Here is a 23,363-nt window from a genome sequence, read left to right as displayed (position 1 = left end):
AACACAGTCCTTCAGAATTCTAGTTCACCGTCTTCTCCATCTTGCTGGCTTACCAAATCTTGCTCCTTACTCTAGCAACTTGTCCTGGATTTGTTAGGCCCTTTTTGAGCAGCAAATACAGACTTGGATTTGGCAACACAAGTGTTACTAATACCATCTCTATTTGGATTATAGGCCAAGAGTTCCAAATTAAACTGGGATCATTAGCCAAACTGAAGGCATATTGCCTAAGAAAAAAATAGTTGATTAGCTTAGCATTGCAAATTCAGTTATAAAGTGAGAATAAGCATCAAAGTGACAGAGAACCAAAAAGGGAGGTAAACCACAGGAATGTGATCAAGAAACAAGAGTCCAGGATATATACTTAAATTTATCTCAATGACCTCCCAAACTAGAGCACCGTGAATGACTAATAATCCTGAATCATTAAAAAAACATTGATTTACCTGTGCATTTATTTAGAATATCCAATGTCCTCAGGGGTAAGCAAGATGGGGATATCAAAAGACGTAAAATAAATATTTGTTTAATTTTGAGATTAAAGGAGTGATAACACAGTATTTACTGGCTTCTACCCTCAGGAGCTTACAATGAACTTGAAAGACAAAATTAATATAAAATAAAGTTAATTATTAAGTACTTTATTTTAGTATAGTATATTTGCCAAGTCAGGACAGCAGTAGGATTTACTTTATACATACTTCCATTCCAAAAGCTTGGAAAAATATATCAGTAATGTAAGATATAACTCTTGAATATCCAGAATAGTCTTCTGGATAATGCAAGCATAAATAAGTTATCTTCTTCACACAAATTATCCCCCCAAAGTAATTTATAACATGTAATTCTATCTCTAAAAAACAGTTACAATCCCTCTTAAATTGAATATGAATAAACATGTGAAAGGAGCACAAGTTTTAAAACTTCAATGCAAAATTTTAATACATTGGTTTTAACCATTATCCTTTCTTTTTTATTTTTAAATGCTACACATGGGCTGGATTGTAGGTTCCAAGAGTCATAACAACTATAGATCATTCTGTTGGTTAATAATTCATTAAAGTTCTTGAATCTCTGACTGTAAGGCAATAATTAGGAACTGATTTCAGAAACAGAATGCAAGTACTGAATTACAAATTCTACCAGGTCAGCTAAAGTAGGTGGAGAATTCACCTAAGATGGAAGAGTGAAGGTTTATTTTACCCATTTCAAGACTTCTCCACATATTTTGCCAGTTTGAAATAGGCTACGGGAGGGTGAGAATAGTTTAAAAGGTGTATTTCTTATTTTAATGTGTAAATACACATCCTTAAAGGTTAAGCCTATCTCTAACCTGTCATCAGTTCAGTGAAATACACTGCTTTCTTCTTAATCACTGGTGACTTCAGAACATGATTGTCCACTGAGGGGAACTAAAGCCTGAATACAAAGCAATTATGAAATGCAGGCAGCCAGAGGCCAGTAGGTGGGAGAGCAGAAGTACATACTCTGGCCGCACAAACTCTCCCAGCTTAAAAGCATCATATCTATAACTATCCTGAGTGCTACATTTCCTATATGTGCCAGGAATTATGAACACCTGATATATTCTGTATTCTGCATTTAGTAGACAATTTGTTCAATAATACTAACTTGACTTACACTTTACTTTCTCATATTCTGAACAGGGAAATCTAAGTAAAAAAAAAAAAAAAAACAATTTGAAAGATAAATTAAGAATAATTTTTGGGCTGGGGATGTAAAGTGCTTGCCTTGCATGCACAAGGCCCTGGGTTCAATCCCAGCACCACAAAAAAAAAAAAAGAATTTTTAAGAGGCTGGGGTTGTGGCTCAGTGGTAGAGTGCTTGCCTAGCATGTGTGAGGCACTGGGTTCAATCCTAAGCACCACATAAAAAAATAAACAAATAAAGTAATTTTTTTAAAACAAGAATAATTTTTAAGGAATCAGGAATCTTGATTTAGACCATAAAGGACTTAAAATACTGTTACTCTGAATTTATTAGTACATCTTAATCATTTTTTGCACCAATTTTCAACATAATTCTTAGATAATATTCCACTTTTAAAAAAAGCTATTAGAAAATTATGATAATTACTTTGGAATGCAATATTTAAAACATTTTGAAAACTGATAAATAAAAACATGAACCTAGTGACACTGAAATCTGCATTATTCCCAAGAGTTCAATGCAAAAAAGATGTTACCTGATATTTTACATTCAGTTCATATCTTTATCTCTATGCCCAGGCAAACACTCTGTTTCAAGACTATTGCTTTGTTTCTTGTAAAGACATTTAACTCATTGTTACTGCAAATATATTTAAAATATTTTATGATTACTTATGAGTAATTATTTATTACCTTTTATATTAGTCAGGGTTCTCTAGAGGAACAGAATCAACAGGAAGTATAATTTTAAAAGGGGGACTCATTAGGTTGGCTTACACAAACAGAAGCTGGATAGTCCACAATGGCTGTTTGCAGGCTGGAGAGCTGGAAGAACAAGTAGCTACACAGTCCAAGAAGCTGAAGCCACAGAACAAGAGGGATCAATGGTTCTATCCTAGTCTGAGATGGAAGACTTCTGGAAATTCCCTGGAGAATCACTGGTAGAGATCACTTTGGAAGAGTGAAAAAGCAAGAGCGATCCTCAGACATCACAGCAGCAATCAAGAACCCATTCAAGAAGAATGGAGTTTGCATCTGCTGCTGCTTTCTTGTTCTTCCAACTTTCATTTCATCCAAGCCATCATCCTATTGGAAGGTGCTGCCCATGCTCATGGAGGGTCTCCATTTCAGTTGGCCATCCCACATGCCAATCATTCCTTGACACACCCTGATCAACACACTCTTTAATTGTTGCATCTCTTAATCCAATCAAGTTGACAATTCAAATTGGCCATTACACCTTTCTAAAATACTAGGGTAAGGATCATTGTTATATTCACAATACAAAAATGCTCATAATGTTAAGTTTCCTAAACTTCTTTTTTAATGTTTCAAGTGTACTTTATTTCTTCAATATGCCATAGGTATAATAGGTACACAGTGCTTTTACTTGGCATCAATTATAAGTTGGCACAATTACTGATCTCTCCATTCCTTTGGGATGACCCAGCCAACAGGGGACAGGTTCCATTCTATTCCAATTTGTGTTACTATGTGTGTCCACACAGCAATACAGAAAAGTGGCTCCAATAGCTAATACCACATTACCATATTTGTCTGGAAATCAGGTGCTCTGTCTTGCCATTGTTTGCTGGATGTTCAAACTTGGAGATGATTTAGTGCATTTTTGGCCACGAGAAACATCCAGGAACTGAAGAGAACTGTGGCAACTGAAGCTGCTGGTTTGGTACAAATTTGTTCCAGGTACCCTTCCAAAAGCTTGAATTATTTTTAAGTAACTCACTATACTGAGTTTTTGTAGGTTAAAAAAAACACTGCCTAAATTCATGAAATCCATGCAGCTCATTACTGTACCAGATATTAAAACCTTAAGGACTGGTCCTCATTACCGCTGGGAATTTCTACAAAATAAGCCACTTGCACCACATTTAAATTTACAGGTTATTTTGTCCAGCTGTTCAACCAAGAGTAATACTGCTCTAAGAAATCAACTCTAAATTCATGTCTTTGTCTAATTGATACTATTTTTTCCAACCCATATAAAAAATTGATTGCCTAAACATATGCAAAACAATACAATGTTTAACTTCAGCAAATTTGCTAAAGTACTGACAATAAATCAATGTTCTGGAAATTCTTATTTTAGCAACTGTCTAGAAGTTAACTTCTAGAAAAATCAGCCTGATACAATGAAATCATTCATCATAATTATACAATATAATTTTTCCATTTTTGAGGCAAAACATAAATATTATGTCCTTTACAAAATGTCTATATACTAAAATTGATATGGCCTATAAAGGTAGCTAGTATAGATGATTCATACCCTTTAGATAAACCAATTGGGCACACATTGTTCTTTTCAAACATTTATATAAAGAAGGAAATCAACATTGGTAGCATCAGTAGGTTTGATTAGCAAGTGTCACCAGGTAGTATGATTGTCTTATCAATAGCTAAAGTATGACTTGATTCTAATCACCATTATAACTGAACAATCTCTAAATTATACCACAAGTTGTAACCCTCCATCCACTACTAGAACATGTCCTGTAATATATGGTGATTCTAAAAGAAACACAATTGCATGTGCCACCTCAATGGTTTCTCCAAACCTTCCAAGAGGAATGCTTTTCTTTAACTGTTCTTCTTTCAAGTCTTTCGTCATATCTGTATGAACAAATCCTAAAACAGAAGTGATCATTCAGAAACTGTTCAAATTATACTGTTTTATTGTGTGCAGCACACATGAATATATTATAACAAATCCCACTATTATGTATAATTATAATAAGCCAATAAAAATGATTATTCAGGTGAAGAGAGGAGACACTAAGATATTTGCTCAATTTTGAAAAAATGAATTTGCACCTGAAAATGAGATGAATAAACCTTGTTTTGGAGATACAGTTTTGCTATCAATTAAATAAACAATCTACAATTTTACTCACTTTAACTCAATGAACATTTACTGAACACTAAAATATATGATCTCCAAGTATACGGCCAAACTCTTAGCAAAATGTAAAGACAAGCTCATATATGTCATGGATGGATACAGACATGAATAAAACAAAATTCCATTCCTTTGGAAACCTATAATTCATGGAGGAAACAATCACTTATATACACAATTATGGTGTAAGGAAGTCTGGTGAATATCCTTATAATGGTATAAATAAAAGGCCACAGAAATGATTAAATTTCACTTGAGTGGGAATAAGAGAGTGAGAAGTTGTGTTGAGGGAAGACAGGCATCACAAAAAATGGTCACATGAACCAATTGGCAATTCTGATAAGAACTAGTCAGTTCCATTTGCTATGGCCAAGATAACTGATGATTAGAAAGTCCAAAGTTTCCAATACATGTATAAGAACAAAATCTGGTAGTCATCCAATTCCAATGTGAGTATACACACAAAAATCAAAATTTAAATTGGAATTGGTATAGGTATGCAATAAAGCTTGCACAGAACATTTAAAATATAAAGTTCCCAGTATAAAGTACTATATATTATATTAAGCAACCAATTTTAAATGATAACTGATATATTAAGGAAAAAACATAGATTTGTTAAGAAAATATAAGATTAATCTGAGACATACAACTACATGTTACTAATAAAATGCTTAACCCACAATCAATATTTTATATAGTACTCAATCTTTTAGGTTTTTAAAAAGAAAGTAAATATTAATCTACATGAAAGCAACAGTAGTTAGCAGTAGTTAGGTTACAAAAAATAGATGGACTAAAAATTAGATGTGCTACATGATTGTTCAGTGTGCAATCTTAAAAATATAGTTTTCAAATTGGCTTATGTTAAACTAATCATACATAAAATCAACCTAAATATAACTGTCATTGAAAGTACCATAATAAATGTGAATTAAATACTGTCTTAAGAATCAATTAGGCCACTAGTTTATTATACAGACCTATGAAATTTACTTTAGGTTTTAACTTAAAAATAGCTAATATTTTCTTAAAAGTGTTGTAAGAAATAATCATAGATTTACTATCATGAAGTCTATGACAGTGTCCGATTATTAGGGAAAAACCTAGAAACAAGTTAACAACAAACTAGTTAAATAAATCATTATATCCACATAATAGAAAAATATGCAGGTATTAACAAATGATGCTATAGAATAATATAAAATGAATGAAAATTGTATATTTAAAGAAAATCATACATGAACTCAGTTATATCACTATTAAAAACAGTGGCACACACCTGTAATCCCAGAGGCTCGGGGGGATAAGGCAGGAGGATCGCAAGTTCAGAGCCAGCCTCAGCATCTTAGTGAGACCCTGAGCACCTTAGCAAGATGGTGTCTCAAAATAAAATATAAAAAGGGCTGGGGATGTGGCTCAGTGGTTATATGTTCCTAGGCTCAATTGGTATCTGCCCCCCCAAAAAAAATCTAATATATACTATTAACTAAGAAACTATGTGCCAAAATAGTGGTTATCATTAGACACCAGAATTACAAGTGAGGAGTATTTTCTTTGTACTTTTGGGTTTTTTTCAAGTTGTCCACAAAAATACATATTATTTTTGCATTCATACAAAAAGCTTTCAAATAGCAAGGTACAGTGCTGCATGCCTATAGTCCCAGCTACCCAGGAGGCTACGGCAAGAGGATTGTTTGAGTCCAGGAGTTCAAGACCAGCCTAAGTGACACACCCTGTCTCAAAAACAGTTATGAAAAAAATATATGTACACAATACTAATTTCAGATGGTCTGTAATAAGGGCCAAAAATAACAAAACTAATTTAGTATTATTTTGTGTTTCAGTGAGAGATTGTATTGTGGAATAAAAAATTCTTCTGCCACAAAATTTCATCACATGTATTTGAAAAGTTAGCAATATTACTTTCATTTCTTTCATCAAGAACAATGAAAGAAAGGAAGAATAAAAGGAGAAGCAGAGCCAGGCACAGTGATAAACGCCTGTAATCCCAGCAGCTCAGGAGGCTGAGACAGAAGGATTGCGAGTTCAAAGCCAGCCTCAGCAATGGTGAGGCACTAAGCAACTCGAAATAAAATACAAAATAGGGCTGGGATGTGGCTCTGTGGTCAAGTGCCCCTGAGTTCAACCCCCAGTACCAGAAAAAAAAGTGGGGGGGAACAGTTGACACAGCTAATAATTAGCTTCTACAGAATTTCAAGGGAACTGTAAATGAAAATTAATTTACAGTGAAGAGTCATAACAAACAATATGCCATCCAATCATGTTAAGAACAATATGATGAGGGCTCTTGATATCCAAAGTTTTCAGTGTTTGAACACACTTACTTTCCAAGGTGCCTCTCCCTGACTTATGAACAGATAGTATCCTAGAAAGAAAACTCACATTTATTGAATAAATTCAAATTATGAATAAAAATAAAAAGTCTATATAAATTTTCTTAAAATTTGTGATACAGTTATCCTTTAGTCTAAGGTCTTTTTGAATTCTAATAAAATTGGCATAGAATACTTCCCAGCAACTACAAACTCTCAGCAGAAAAATCAATTGTATATTTTAACCTAACATGAACAGTAGAAATGATTTGCAAGAAAGATCTTGTGAACACAGGTTAGCAAATTCCAGCTTCAACTTCTAACTGGCTCTGGTAGCATTTTGTCAAAAGCAGCATTTTGTGGTAAAAAGGCCAATGGATTAGGACACATTAAGCAAGATTCTGTTCCACAGTATTAAAACTATGGCCTGAGGAAGTTATGTACTGTCTAAAATGTATGGCTGTTTTCTGTGCCCTAATGAATGAAGTCAATTAAAACTAACAGATCTCTGAGCTTTCTTTTAGCTCTACTACTCTGACTGAAAGATGAAAAGTAAGCCTCATTAAGCAGTTTTCATGACTTGCTAACTTTACTTGAAGTTTAGGAAACTGAGCTCTCCTAAAAGGACCCTCAGTTCTTGACACTATTAGGTGTACAGCAGTTAGAACAGTTCCAATTCAAAAAGAACAAACACTAATCTGAGTTTTCATCTATGCTGTCCTGAAAGGAACTGATCTGCCCTGCTTCTTAGTGAACATCAGTTCTGATGTTTGTCCTTTTGGAAACGAACAGTAAGGCCCCACAACCTATGACAGGCCATTTGAAGGAGTTTCTACCTTGAAAATAAGCATATCTAGAACAAGGAATGAGGAACTGCAGGCAAACTTTACACAAAGAGGCTTAGGCAATGAGACAAGTTCATGGACAATCCCAGTGAAGTGGAAAGATGATCTGTTCAACACAGACTGTGGTTCTCAAAAACAATTACACAAGCAAAATACAGAGAACAGCCAAAGGATAACAGCTTAAATCCTTGAATAAGGTCTTGAAACTTTGAATGAGGTCTTTTAATAGTCTACATTCGGTTGCAAATCACAGATATGGTCTGTGTCTATTTAGGTGAGATCTCTAAATAAGAGTGGTACTCTCAGTCCAGCATGATTACAAGTTCAGAACTGAAATCATGGTGTTCAGCCACCCACATCATAGGAAGATTCTCCCTGCACTTATTCAAGCATGGAAGATAGGAATGTTATTTCATTAGAGGAAACTAACCACAGCTTCTACTCACCTATGCACAAATACGTGGAATAACAAATCTCGTGGGATAGCTCCTAACCATCAATGAACACTGTAATAAAAATCTAGAAGTAGTCAGGAACAGTGGCACACGCCTGTGATCCCCAGCAGCTCAGGAGGCTGAGGAAGGAGGATCACAAGTTCAAAGCCAGCCTCAGCAACTTAGTGAGGCCCTAAACAAGTTAGTGAGACTCTGTCTCAAAATAAAAAATGAAAAGGGCTGGGGACCTGACTCAATGGTTAAGCACCCCTAGGTTCAATCTCAATACCAAAAAAAAAGTCTAAAAGTAAAGTGGGTAAGTAAAGAGAGGCCAAGTTGATAGGAAGGGATAAATCCATACATCAATACATACTGGATTTTCCCTCTTAGATTACGTTTGATATAAAGGACAAGAACATGTCAAGACTTTCTTTCATCATTATTGACAGCCTTTTCTAAATAATAGACTTTATTTTAGAACAACTGTAGGCTTATAGAAAAACTGAGCAGAAAGGACAGGAAGTTATATCTATAAACCCCCTTATCACACTGCCCTCCCCAATTTCCCCTATTATTAACATCTTACCTTAGTGTTAATTGAACCAACTAGTTGAACCAATATTGATAAGTAAAATCCATAGTTTTACTTCTGGGTTCACTTCTTAGGTTATACAGTTCTACAGGCTTTGATAAATGCATGTCATGATATCCACCATTATATTATAGTATCATACAGAATAGTTTCACTAAAAGCCCTAATCTATCTGCAGCTTTTAAAACCTCATTTATCTATCCCAGCCCATCTGAAATAAAAGCAAAAATGTGAAGCTAGTCTCTAATGATAAGTTACTCTGGGCTCTACCTACCAAATATGACAAGGTAGACCATGGTTGGAGGAAGTAGATAAACAGGAGTGCGCCTTAAGGGCTTATATTTTGTCCTTGACGAGCAGAGCTCACGTTCCTTCTGGTTACCTGTCCTAAATTGCTTTCCTCTGCCACTCCCTTTTACCATAGTGTTCTGCCTCCCCTTCAATACATCATTTTATACTGAACTCATAAACTATGATCCTCACTCATAAATATATTCACAACCTAAGACATGATATAAAAGAAACTTCCTGGGTTCTATACCACATACACAGGCCTGAGGAGAGATATGAGTAGTCCTTAAACATCCCACACATCTATCTTTGTTCTTGTATCATTTCTAGTTCATGCTTTCTTTCTGTGCACCAAAAGACTCTCTCCAATCTTTCACTTTTAATTTGTAAAATTCTAGGAATTTTGTTATACTCCCCCTTTTCCAAGGCAAATACTACAGTGACTTTCAAGCTGAGCTATAAAAAGTATACACTACCAGTAGGTGCCACTGTCCAACAAATGATGTTGCTGCATTACTTTACTGAACAGTTAGAAGTTTCCAACTGGCTACAAAACAATCATTCCTTAAATCAGTAAATTGATAACTGAAATGACAGGCCCTCAACCAACTAAGAACATTTCCATTTTAGTACTATAGATTTAATGATATACCCAATACACCTTTGCAGGGTGCTGGGGATTGTGCACAGGCTTTGCACATGATAGCCAAGTGCTCTAATACTGAGCCACACTCCCTACACCAAACTTTTTTTAACATGAACTCTTCAGGAAGAGGACTACTGTTGCTCATAAAAACTGCATGGCCCTTGTCCAATGAGAATTTACATTTCATAAATTCTGAGGGAAACATATTTCATACATCCACTTCTGACTAGCCACATAGCATAAATAAACAGCAACATCTCATTTCCATATTACTAAGTCACTATTTCAATTTTTGACATGTTTATACACAACAAACTTTATATTTAAATTAGATACCAGGATTTTATCTATCACCAGTATAGTCTGAGTGCCCTTATCAGAAATAGTTAGAGCCAGTGACAGGCACCATGAGACAACCCTGAAATCCCAGCTACTCAGAGGCTTAGGCAGGAGGAAGCAGGTTGGAGGCCAGCCTCAGCAACTTAGTGAGTCCTTGAATGCCACATAAAAAAATTAAAAGGGTTGGGGATATAGTTCAGTGGTAGAGCACCCTACCCCAGAGTACTGAGGGGGAAAAAAACACCTCAGACCAGAAGTATCCCAAATTTTAGATTTCTTCAGATTTGGGAATCTTTGCACAAATGTGAGACACCCTGGGAATGGGCCTCAAGTTTAAACAAGAAATTTGTTTGTTTCATATACACCTCATACACATCCTGTAATAATTTTATAAAATGTTGTTGGTGCACTCATACTTTGACTGCAACTGATCAAACAACATTGTGTGGACCTTTTCCACCATTTCAGCACTCAAAAAAGTTTTAAATTTTGGAGCACTTCAGATTTTCAGATTAGGATCCATAACCCATATTATCAAGTGTGGGATGTGGCACTATATAACAGACCTAAAAGTTCAGATGTCCATTCTCTGCCGTAAGTTTCTAGGATCTGAGAAGAACTCAACCCTAGACACTTCAATAAGGAAGAAGAAACAAGGGTCTTGCCAAAAACTAGATCAAGATTTTAACCAGAACAGGGCTAGGGCTATAGCTCAGTTGGTAGAGTGCTTGCCTAGCACGTGTGAGGCACTGGGTTTGATCCTTAGCACCACATAAAAATGAAATAAAGGTACTGTGTCCATCTGCTATAAAAAACATTTTTTAAAAGATTTTAACCAGAACAAATTTGCATGTCTTACTGTTATGCTTATGGGTGGAACAGTGTAAGAAATAAACACCAAGCAAAATAGCACCTAAGAGCACCCAGAGTAACACCTGCTCTGAGCAGACGTCATGCTTATGCATGTGTTTGTCAACAAGATCATCTCTAAGTGGTAAATACAAAAGCTCTCCAACTTAAAAAATAACAGTAGCAAAACACTTAAGCACCCTATAGAAATAAATTCAATGTATCATTACTTGTCAAATTAAAAAGGCATAGATCCTCCAAGCCTTGGCAATTCTATTTTCCAGATTACAATAATTCACTTGCAAATATGCAAGATAAATTATGCCCAAATATTGTCACTGCATTTTTAGTTGTAAAAGAAAAAGATCAGAAGCAACCTAAATGTCCATCAAGTGGCAATAGGTTAAACAAGATAGGTATATCCCCTAAAACATTATTAGGGTACACCTAATTAAAAACAGACACTATGATCTTTTAGTTCAGCCATTAAAAGTGATGATGCAGCAATCACAAAATTCCAACTATTTTAAGATTCCATGTATATAAAATGTCCAAAATAGGCCAATCTATAGAGATAGAAAGTAATTTAAGATTGCAAGGAGCTGGGGAAACTGGAGAGAAATGGGGTATACCACACTTCCCTAACACTCTTTGTATACAAACTGGATTCCCACTATTTAGCCTATTTCTTGACAATTAATTCACTCTAGACAAAATTAAACCATCCTTCTTCAGCATTTCCACTGCACCATACATATACCTTTACTTTCAGTTCATCACGATGTTGTAATTATTTGTTTATATGCCTGTCTTTCCCAAGATGCCTAGCTCCCTGTGATGGAAATACTTATCTTTGAAACTTCAGGAACTAACACAGCCCCTGCACACAGGAAGCCACTTCAGGAAGTTTGCTGCATGAGTTATTGTGACTTAGAAACACTTGCATTACCCCTACACTATACAGCTTTTAAAACATCATGAAGCAGAATTCACTTTTCATTGCCTACACTATTTACAATCCTGAAAAGAAGCAGATATATGTAGTTGCAAATCAAAAATAATTTATACCACAGATGATTATCTAAGCTAATACTAAAATCAATCAGCTCACATAAAGCACACACAAATAGAAAGCAATGCCAAGATAATGAAATAAAAATGCAACTTTTGGGATTTTTTCAAAAAATGGGTGCATCTGATTTATAGTCAGTTATCAAATGTTCATGGATTTGGAATGTCTGAATTTAGCAAGTCTTTGTGCCTAAACAATGAACTGGGATAAAGGACACTAAAAGGATTAACAGGTCATTTTGATAAATCAGGGATACCTGCTGCTCAACATCAAATGTCAAATAAAACGCCAACTCTAGGGTCAAAGCTGGGGCCATTAGTGACTGCAAAGGGAAAGATCTGCTGCAGCCCACTTTTTCTTACAAAAACAAGTGACCCAAAATAAACTTTTTTACATAAGTAATGAATTCTTAAATATTTATAGAAAACTAAGACAAAGATTTCAAGGCTAACTGGCAAAGGTATATGAAAACACTCCATTTATTCAAATAAACACTTAACAAAAATCTAGCATGACCACTAATAAGTGATAACGTGGATCTGAGTTTTAACACCTTTTTACTATACTCTTCACTAATCTAGGCAATTTTATTAATTAGTAACTTAACAAAATATAAAGGTAAAAGTAAAATATTGGAATGGTCCAGGTAATTTATGTAGACATAGTAGCAAAATAACTTCAATTTTTTAATATTATAAGGGAAATCTTAGGGGACTTTAAAGTTTTCCATAAATTAGTAATGCAATTAGGTAAGTCACTCCAAATCCTAGGCTCAGTTTTCTAAACTATAAAACTACCTAGAATAAGTGATCTCTAAGATCCTCTTTACCTTAAGTTGTTCCGTAATTAGTATAATTTTTTTAAAATACATATTCTAAATAAAATATGAAATAAAAGGATTTTTTTTTCTTGTCACCAATTCATTACTTGATTCTTTTCACAATCATCTCAAAACCACTCTACCCAGATGGCAATCAATCACTACTCATAGATGGACAAATTAATGGCTTCTCTAGAAAACAAAAATAATAAAGTTATTTTAATAAAACATTTTGGGAGTGGGGTTGTGGTTCAGTGGTAGAGTACTAGCATGTGTGAGGCACTGGGTTTGATCCTCAGCATCACATAAACGTAAATAAAATAAAGATATCGTGTCCATCTACAACTAAAAAACAAAATTTAATAAATAAATAAAAAGTTTTTACTGACCTGGTGCAACTACATTCACTCTAATTTTCTTTCGTGCTACCTCTTTAGCAAGTGCACGTGAAAATCCAACCAATCCTCCTTTACTGGCACTATACACACACTGGCCAGAATTGCCTTTTAAACCGATAATACTTCCTAGAAGAAAAGAAAGTAAGCAAATTCAAACTAATTCATAGGAATTATATAAAAATTCAGATAATTTATAGTAAACAAATAAAAAAAGTAAAATCCATTTTACCTTATCCTTTACTCACATTAGTAATTCTACCCACTGTCATTTGAGTAGTAAGACTTTAAGAATCCAAGTATGCTCCAGACAAACACAGAAAACAAGATCAGAATGAAGTTGGTGTAAAACCACAAGCGCCAAGTAGGAGGCTTGCAAGCCAATCTAGAATGCAGAGCATTCCAATCTCTGAGTAGGTCAGCTATAATGAAAATTCTGTGGCTTATAATGGCTTCCAGTAGGAAGAGGTTGAAGCCAGAAAAAGTCTAATTAATTTTACCTTTCTACAACTAGACATAAGGAAATACTTACTTCTACCTAAATCCATCTGAAGATAAATCTCACTAAATTAGAACTACAGTTGATCTAAACTTACCAGTTCCACTTCAATTATAACTTTTCATAAATGTGCAACTTTGTTGCTTTCAGTGATATAACTTGTACTGCCTACTAAAGATTCTTAGGTGTGGGAGACCAACCTTGCACATGACTGGGTCACACTCCCTGGCTGGGTGCTGAGGTGCTCAGACACAGAAATGTGGCAGAGCTTTCCCCACCTTTCTTGGGTTCGAGGGTTGGTGTCTCATGCATGGGTGTGTCTTGCTACAGCACCATGGGTAAAGCTATGCTCACCTGTTCCTTTGTAATATAACCCCTTGCCCTCTTTAGGATAGAATCTTCCATGAAAGTGTCTTGTGTATGTCCCCTTCTCTTACTGTGCCCTAGGGTGTGGCCTACCCAGTTATCAGTCAACCTGCTGATAGCAGACATCATGAGGACAGACTCAGCCCCCTGCAACCTGACACCTTGCCTCATTTGAATAGCTTCTCCTCAATAAAAGGGGTCAGCATGTGCTCTTGCTCTCTCTTCCTGCGGACCCTTAAGGTCAGAGGAGCCGTCACAGCAACCCTAAAGAAAAAGGTATTTGTGTCTCTTGTGTGGTTATTTTACGCAGCCCAGTCAGCCCAATTCAACTGGAGTGACCCCTGAGCCTTTTAGTCTGGAGAACAGAAACCTGGCACTTAGGTGACTTCATTTAAAGAATATGTAATTTATATTTATATAAGTCATAAATTATATTATTTATAATTCAAAATATCAGCTATATGCAAATAACTGCTTGCAAAACAGAAGTAGGGAAGTAATTTTCTGCACCACTGACCTGTATTTATGATACAAAAATTAAATAAGCTCCAAAAATTTTTAAGTAATTTTACTTTAGAAAAAGAAAACATCACCAGGGGCAGTGGTGCATGCCTATAATCCCAGTGGCGCAGGAGGATCCTGAGTTCAAAGCCAGCCTCAGCAACTTAGTGAGGCCCTAAGCAACTCAGCAGGACACTGTCTCTAAAGAAAATGTTAAAAAGGGCTAAGGATGGGGCTGGGGATGTGGCTCAAGCAGTATTGTGCTCGCCTGGCATGCATGCAGCCCTGGTTTGATCCTCAGCACCACATACAAAACAAAGATGTTGTGTCCACTGATAACTAAAAAATAAAATTCTCTCTCTTTAAAAAAAAAAAGGGAGGGGCGGGGCTAAGGATGTGACTCAGTTGTTATGAGCATCTGGATTCAATAACTGGTACCCAAAAGAAAGAAAGAAAAAATCCACTTTTTCTATTATAATCAAATCCAATATTAAAAATTTACCTACATTATACAGTCATGTATCGCTTAATGACAGGCACATACAGAGTAACCACTGTTAGGTGATTTCATAGTCATGCAAACATCACAGAGTTCACTTACACAAAATAAGATGGTAGAGTCTACTACACATCCCAAGCTACATGGTATAGTCTATTGCTCCTAGGCTACAAACCTGTACAGCATGTTACTGTCCTGAATACGGCAGGCAATTGTAAAGTATTTGTGTAATGATAGTATTTTGTGTATTTAAACATACCTAAAGATAGAAAATGTAAAGTAAAAATACCAGGAAATATGAATTTTTCACTTCCTGTTATGGTTTGGATATAAAGTGTCCCCTGAAAAGCTCATGTTAGACAATGCAGGAATGTTCAAAGGTCTGAAAGTGTTTCACTTTAACTTCTGCAAATTTATGCAACTACTACAATAATTGTTGTTTACTACCCAGTGTCCACAATTTTTTTTAATTCTTTGTCCATATTTTTTTTAATATTTATTTTTTAGTTTTCGGCGGACACAACATCTTTGTTTGTATGTGGTGCTGAGGATCGAACCCGGGCCGCACGCATGCCAGGCGAGTGTGCTACAGCTTGAGCCATATCCCCAGCCCCCTTTGTCCATATTTTTAAAATTAGGCTTCACATAAAAATTTAAATTAGGCTTTGCATAAAAATTAGGATGCCCAATTTCTCTTGAAAAATCAAAATTATTAGCAAAACTGGAACCACATTCATGCACACCAAAAATCGACTAGATCTGAACACCAACTGAACCTAAATGTCTTCTGTCATTTATCACATGACCTCTACTGCCACTCTCTAATAATTAGTGGTCAACATCCGCCTGCCCCATCAGGATGTGAATTTGTGATTCCTGTTTTACTCACTGATTATCTAATTAAATCTTTTCCAACAGATAATACAAAGATAAATTTCATAAGTGAAAGTTACAAATTAGTGGATTAAATATGCTTATGGTAATACACAATAATTATAAACCCACAAAGATAAAAACTCACCTACATTAACAATAGACCCTCCCTGTTGTTGAATCATAGTCCTCATGGCAGCTTTACAAGTCAGCATAGAACCCAAGAGATTAGTATTAAGTTGAGATATCATATCTTCGGTTTTTGTTCTTACTAAAAGACTATCCCTACAAAAAATAAACAGCATGTAAATTAATAACAATTTTTTTAAAGTCAAGACATAGGTAACATTTTGATGGAAAGAGTGTAAGATGTTCTTCATATCTGAGATAGAATGCCTAGAGGGTACTATTTTGACCTTGGTTTGTGAGCCACTAAAATAAATGATAAGCTTTTAGAAATGATCCACTTGAAAGGTAGTTCCTACCCATTTCAGTTAAAGTGACAAACATTCCAAATTGCTAAAAGTAGTACCATGTAGACAAAATATTTTGAATAGCCTAAGCAATTGCCATACTAACCCTTGTTTAGCAGGACAATTAGTATATTATTCTAAATTCATCTTTTTTTATAAAAGAATGCCTACCCTATAATTCCATCAGTTCATATACTCCCCCCACAAAAAAAATACACATATACACATACATACACACACACACACACACACACACACACACACATGGTGACAGAATTCAGAATACTGGTTAGCTATGAGGAAATACTGAGAAGAAACAGCCTTCAGAGTTACAGAAACATTCAATAGCTCAATATTGATGAGGATTAAAATATTAAAACTGATCAAACTAGACACTTATTTCAATATGAAACAAAAGAATGTATGGAAAAGTTTTAAAACACACACTTTTTCTTATAAGTAAAACAACTAATACATTGATACTAATCAAAAGCCTAAATGGGTTAAAAAAAAAAAAAACTTAAGAAATTTACTTAAATCTATGACCAACCTGTTAATACCAGCTGCATTTACCAAAAAATTTACTTGACCTAAATGTTTCTCCATCTCTTCAAATATATGTTGAACATCATGTTCTTTAGCAACATCACAGCTAAATGCTAAATGATTTCCTACAAAACAAAGTTACATTAGAATTAATTATAACTTAAATTTTGAATCTACACAGTACACATTTGTTAATCCCCTACTACATGGTAGGTTTGTGCTAACCCTAGAGATAAAAGATAAATATTTCATAGGTTCCTGCTCTCACTTGTCAAATTAAACTGGGATGGGTGGGCAGGGAACAAGAAAGTAATATAACAAAAGTTGATTTGAAAACTTTGGAAAGTTTTGTTGTTTTTTTGTAGGGCACAGTTGCACACACCTGTAATCACAGTCATTCTGGAAGCTGAGGAAGATAGCTTGAGCCCAGGAGTTCAAGGCTAGCCTGGGAAACAAAGAAATCTTGGCTTTTTTTTTTTTTTTTTTTTTTTATTATTGTTGGTTGTTCAAAACATTACATAGTTCTTGATATATCATCTTTCACACTTTGCTTCAAGTGGGTTATGAACTCCCATTTTTAGCCCATATACAGATTGCAGAATCACATCAATTACACATCCATTGATTTACATATTGCCATACTAGTGACTGTCATGTTCTGCTACCTTTCCTATCCTCTACTATCCCCCCTCCCCTCCCCACCCCTCTTCTCTCTCTACAATAGACGAATGGATTAAAAAAATGTGGCATTTATACACAATGGAGTATTACTCTGCATTAAAAAATGACAAAATCATAGAATTTGCAGGGAAATGGATGGCATTAGAGCAGATTATGCTAAGTGAAGCTAGCCAATCCCTAAAAAACAAATGCCAAATGTCTTCTTTGATATAAGGAGAGTAACTAAGAACAGAGTAGGGACGAAGAGCATGAGAAGAAGATTAACATTAAACAGAGATGAGAGGTGGGAGGGAAAGGGAGAGAAAAGGGAAATTGCATGGAAATTTTTTTTTTTTTTAACTGCGGATTGAACCCAGGGCCACTTTACCTCTTTCCATGCCCATCCCTTTTTATTTTGAGACAGTTCCCTCACTAAGTTGCTAAAGCTAACCCTGAACTTCAATCCTTCTGCTTCATCGTCAGGGGTCACTTACATTACAGGCATGTGCTACAGCACCTGGCTAAGAGATCCTGGCTCTTAGAAAGATTGTTTTTATTTTAAAAAATAAAACTTTGTTTTGAATCTATAAAATTGTGGGATCATTTTTCAAGTTTGCAGTGCTTTGTTAAGATTCATAATAATGTTTATAGCTTTAACACTAAACCTGTTATGCCTAATTCAACAGTCTTCTGGGTTCATACTCCTTGTTTGAAACTTATGTTTAATTCTTTAGGTTGAATTTGTTTCTTTAGTCCTGAGGATAAACTCCAAGGTTTCTTTTTTGTTGTTATTTTTAAGCACTAAAAATAAACTATTTTTATACATACATAATATATATAAAAGCCTGACCATCAGTATAGATGAGACAACAAAGAAAGCCATAAAAAGAGCTAAAACTACAAATCATTTTTACTAAAAGTAATTATTACCTCTCAAAAATAGCCACTTTTCAAAAATTGTTTAAATGCCAAAAAATCATACTTCAAAGGAAAATAAAATATTCCCTACTTAATAATGTATTTTAATACATGTTCCTTGATTTATGATGGGGTAACATCTAGATAAGCCCATCATAGGGTGAAAATATCATAGGTTGAAAATGCATTTCATGCACCTAACCTATCAAACAGGAAGCTAAGCAATACTGTACACTGCAGAGTATGGGGTGTCTCCCCTCCTGACTGCATGGCTGCCTGGGAGCTACGGATTGTTGCACTGCCCAGCATCAAGAGAGTATCATCCTGCATATCAGTAGCCTGGGGTAGATCCCAATTCAAAATTGTTTTGTTTTTTGAAACAAGTTCTCACTCATTTGTTAGGGCCTGGCTATGTTACTGAGGCTGGTCTTGAACTTGTCATCTTCCTGCCTCAGCCTCCTGAGCCACTGGGAGTACAGGCTATGTGCCATTAGGCCCAGCCATTTCAAATTTAAAGAACTGGTTTCTTTCTTTCTTTCTTTTTAATAGTTGGACACAATACCTTTATTTTATTTATTTATTTTTATGTAGTGATGAGGATCAAACCCAGGGCCTCACACGTGCTAGGTTCTACTGTTGAGCCACAACCCCAGCCTGAAAGAACTGGTTTCTACTGAATGCACACCACATTGTCAACTCAAGTATATCTATACTCTAAATGGTGCAATTTTTATAAACTAAAATAATTGCTTATTTTCTGCCTGATTTTGCCAAATATGTATACACTAACATTATCCCCTCGTGCCTTTGGGAACAGTAAGACACCTGGGAAAAATCACACTTTACCAATGAAAATCAATCACTTAGGGAACACATGATTCAAGGAAATGAAATGCCCAAAAGCATCACCTGTCTCACTCCTGGCTTTCATGTGAAGACTTATTGGTCCACAATTATCCTCTAAAACTCAACTAATGGTTTTTAATCTAATCAGCAAACACCGATAGTTTAACCCAGCAAGGAGCACCACTTTTTCCCTCCTTGGTCATATACTGGCAATGAATATGAGCTGAAAGACTTCTTTCTTTCATGGAAATTCTCCAGTTGTAATTTTAGAAAGCCAAGTATTTTCCCAAACTAAGGAAACAAAGAGTCTGAGCTGGTGGTACCAAACCTATCAGCAACTTCTTTTAAAAACAAAACACAAAACTTAACACCCCCAGGATTCTATTCCTCCCAAAGCCTTCCTGATAATAAGTTACTAGTATTCTTCTCTCTTCTACTAATTGGTTCTGTCTTAGTATCTTCAAACCCTCAGACGTCATTTTTACCCTTACCATCAAGAGACTTAAGTTTGAAAAATAACTGACCCGTTAATAAGAAAAAAAAAATTGAAGGTAATAATAAGGACTGAGTCAAACAAATTCCAATTATTTACAAAATTCACAAAAAAAGGGAATCAATGACTTAAAATTCTTAATAGATGTAATAAAGCAAACCAGATATATCTCAAAACCGGCTGGCACCCAAAAGGGGTTTTCTCTGATGCACTGCTTTGGGCATTCGCATAGGGGCAGGAACAGCTCTCGGAAAAACCAAAGTGAGCTTTTCCTACCTGGCATGTCTACCTCTCCAGACTTAACCCTGTAGCTGACCCCTGCATAACTTAACTTTAAGTGTAGAGTTGCTTTCTCCTACCAGATGCCAAAACAGAGCTCCTCACTACTAGCAAAGGCTGCAGGAAAATGAAGGCTTGTACTAACAAGACTGCGACTTCTTAGTAAAATCCCCCAGCGCCCAGCCCTGGGCGGCAGGTGGCGTTGAGGTGCGAGCAGGTAGGGGTCTGCACAACAGGTCTATCCTAGGGACCCGCGGCTGAATCACCAACCCTCAGAGTCGCTTGTGTTACACACGAAGCTTCAGCCCTCGGGACTGCAGTCACGCAGCTGAACAAGCTCGGTACCTACCGCCGAGGTCACCTGCGGCGGCTTTGGCCACTTCCAGATTTCTGGCGATGATCGCCAGTCGGTAGCCTTTCTGGGCCATTAACTGGGCTACTGCCCTGCCAATACCCCGGGAACCTCCAAAAATAGCGCACACTTTGTTCATCTTGAACCCGTAAGTCGAAAACTTGGCTGGGACCTGCCGCCCTTCTCCAGGGAACCTCGGGCTTTTAAAAAATAAATAAGTAAATGGATAGACAGCTAAAGCCAGGCCAAAGAACAACAGCCCAGCAGACGCCAGCTCCAGCCCACAGACTCTGGCAATTTAAGAAGCGGCGAAGAGTACGATGTAACGCGCTGACGTCAGCACGCACGCATCTCCGTCGTCAGCGTGTTGACGTCAGTACGCAGGATTCCCCAAAGCAGCGCCCTACTAGAACGTGGGCTACCGAGCGCGCGGCCGGCGGAAGACTGGCCCAGACGGGCTTCCGCTGCCTGCTGGGACTTGTAGTCTTCCCGCCCGAAGGCACGGCATGGGCGCCTGCTTAGTGGGAGGTGTGCTCAACTTGCTGAGGGACGCCTCTTTCCACCCTGGGAGGTGGGAATCTGGATTACAGCCCAGGTTACCACGCGTCCCAGTTTGCTCAGAACAGGGTTGTCAACAACATACTGGACTTTCCTCTGGAAAAGAGTAGTGGATCGCCGAAGTGATCGAAGTTAGCACTATTGAGCGTGGATGTATCAAGGGCTTCAGGTGTCTACCTTTCACCCAGGCTGCAGACTTTCACTTTGGCTGCAGACCTGATGTCCCCCCTGTGGAAGAAGTGGCTCACAGGTGTCGGACTCACGCCAAAACCTACCTACTCCTCCCCCAAGTTGGCCTTCCCACTGGCAGGCGTTATCATCCATCTCAAAGGATGCTGTGAGCATGAATGCCCTGTCAAAGAACACAGAAGGAGCTCAAGAAACTTTTATATCAATGAACGGTCTTCTTAGATGGATGAAACAAGGGTGCTATAGACAAAAATGGGTTCCTGGGGGTTTGTGGCACACGCCTGTATTCTAGCTACTCTGGAGGCTGAGGTAGGAGGATTGCAAATGTGAGACCAACATGAGCAAGTTAGTGAGACTCTCTTCTCAAAGTAAAAAATAAAAAGGGGTGGGGATTTAGCTCAATAGTAGATGCCCTCAGATTCAATCTCCAGGACCTCCAAAAAAGAGAGATGGAGTCCTGCACCTTTAAATAAAAAGTGTTGAGTTCTCTGAGAGTTAATGAGCTTAAAAGGTGATTATTTATTACTAATATAGTGTAAAAAAAAAAAAAAAAAAAAAAGGAAAGTTCTTGATACAAGGACAAGGTCATTGCACTAAATGTTTCAGAAAAGTATAAGCCATGGCCCCGGCCACCAAAAAACATACATACAACTTGCTGCAACAGAACTAATACAGGGGCTGGGGATGTGGCTCAAGCGGTAGCGCGCTCCCCTGGCATGTGTGCAGCCCGGTTGGATCCTCAGCACCACATACAAAACAAAGATGTTGTGTCCGCTGAAAACTAAAAAATAAATATTAAAAAATTCTCTCTTTCTCTCTCTCTCTAAAAAAAAAAAGCAACCATTTAAAAATAAAAGGAACTAATACACATGAAAACTAAGGAGTAAAACCATAATTAGTAAAGTGCAAAGTTATATTAACGCAAGAACTCAGAAAAGGGTCAATGAAGAATAAAAGGGTGCATGGAAAAGCTGGATTTGAGGGCTGGATGAGGTTTAAAAAAAAAAGGAAATAAAGAGCAAAAGACTAAGCAAGTTGAGCATTTTTAAAAAGCTTTTTTTTTTAATTCCAAAAAGGATTTGAAATGGTTTGCAAGAACACAGAGTAAGTTATTATAAAACGCACTGCTCCTTCTTCCCCAAGTTAAGACAATAAAGTGAGGTCAGTAGAAAAATTTAATTAAAATAAAGTCATGCTAGATGAATCTATTTAGGGCTGGAGTTGTAATTCAATGATATAGCACTTTCCTAACATATATGAAGCCCTGGGTGTGATACCCAGCACTGCAAATAAATAAAGAGAATATAGTAAGTACTAGAGGAGAGATGCACATGTGACTCTGAATTTCCTAGTGGTCAAAGTAACAAAGGAAATATAATTAATCACACATAGCAAATTTCTAGAAGAAATAAACATCTTGGTTATGCAGCAGAAAGGTCTGAGCAAAATTCCCTCTTCATGGATCCCCTAAAAGGGCACAATACTCTTGCTAGTAGAAAATGCTCTTCATGGAAAATAAAAAAGACTGTAAGGCTATTTTTATAGCATCTAATATACTTTATTATAAAGCAAATACCATAATTAAACAATATAAGCAAACTTTCAGACACAAGAATGAGTCTTTGTATGCCTGATCACAGGAAAGGCAAGATGGTGCTGGGTTATTGCCGCAGTCCAGCTGCAGCAAAATAACGTGTGTGTGTGGGGGGGGGGGGGGGTGACAAGGAACTTGTGTAGATTGATACAGCAGGAGTGGGAGCCATTTATTGTAGGACAACAGAGGTATTTATACATTCCACACAGCTTATCTAATTAACATAAACTTGATACAGCAGTCAACCAATAAGGAATCTCCACACTTAATGGCTCGCTGGCGTTACTTCACAAACCACTCCCTCTGGCAAAATGCCAGGCGCCATCCAGACTTGTTTATAGACTCTTAACATTTCCCCCTTTTGTTTAATTTAAATAACGACCATAGTGGTTTTTACACAAACACCACAAACAATCTGCTACAAGCAGAAGGGGAGGATACAAAATGCCACAATACCAAGCCAATTGATGGCTCCATGCAAGAAGCCCTTGGAAAAATTATACCAGCAATG

The 23,363-nt window shown here is 36.6% G+C and overlaps 1 protein-coding gene and 1 pseudogene across 4 annotated transcripts in view; both read right to left on the bottom strand.

The window, feature by feature from the left end:
* Positions 1–20,832, bottom strand: part of Cbr4 (carbonyl reductase 4) — a 75,326-nt gene extending 54,494 nt beyond the window's left edge. The window contains exons 1-5 of one of the 4 annotated variants that reach the window (XM_046447646.2): positions 20,509–20,826; positions 16,968–17,088; positions 16,093–16,229; positions 13,201–13,335; positions 621–4,316 (exon numbers count right to left, since the gene is read on the bottom strand). In XM_046447646.2, coding sequence (XP_046303602.1) covers positions 4,138–4,316; positions 13,201–13,335; positions 16,093–16,229; positions 16,968–17,088; positions 20,509–20,650 — 714 coding nt within the window. In that variant the 5' untranslated portion in view covers positions 20,651–20,826 and the 3' untranslated portion in view covers positions 621–4,137. Of the gene's footprint in view, positions 1–620; positions 4,317–13,200; positions 13,336–16,092; positions 16,230–16,967; positions 17,089–20,508 lie in introns of those variants that run through there. The other 3 variants (XM_046447647.2, XM_046447648.2, XM_046447649.2) reach the window with 3 other exon arrangements.
* On the bottom strand, positions 621–3,314 carry LOC124094737 (cytochrome c oxidase subunit 7B, mitochondrial-like; annotated as a pseudogene).
* Positions 20,833–23,363: the final 2,531 nt, after the last annotated feature.

The sequence above is a fragment of the Marmota monax genome, unplaced genomic scaffold (assembly GCF_021218885.2).
Source record: "Marmota monax isolate L192 unplaced genomic scaffold, Marmota_monax_Labrador192_F-V1.1 WCK01_AAM20220418_F8-fsc00040, whole genome shotgun sequence".
Lineage (NCBI taxonomy): Eukaryota > Metazoa > Chordata > Mammalia > Rodentia > Sciuridae > Marmota > Marmota monax.
The sequence above is the reverse complement of the archived record's forward strand: the minus strand, read 5'-3'. Positions and strand labels throughout refer to the sequence as shown.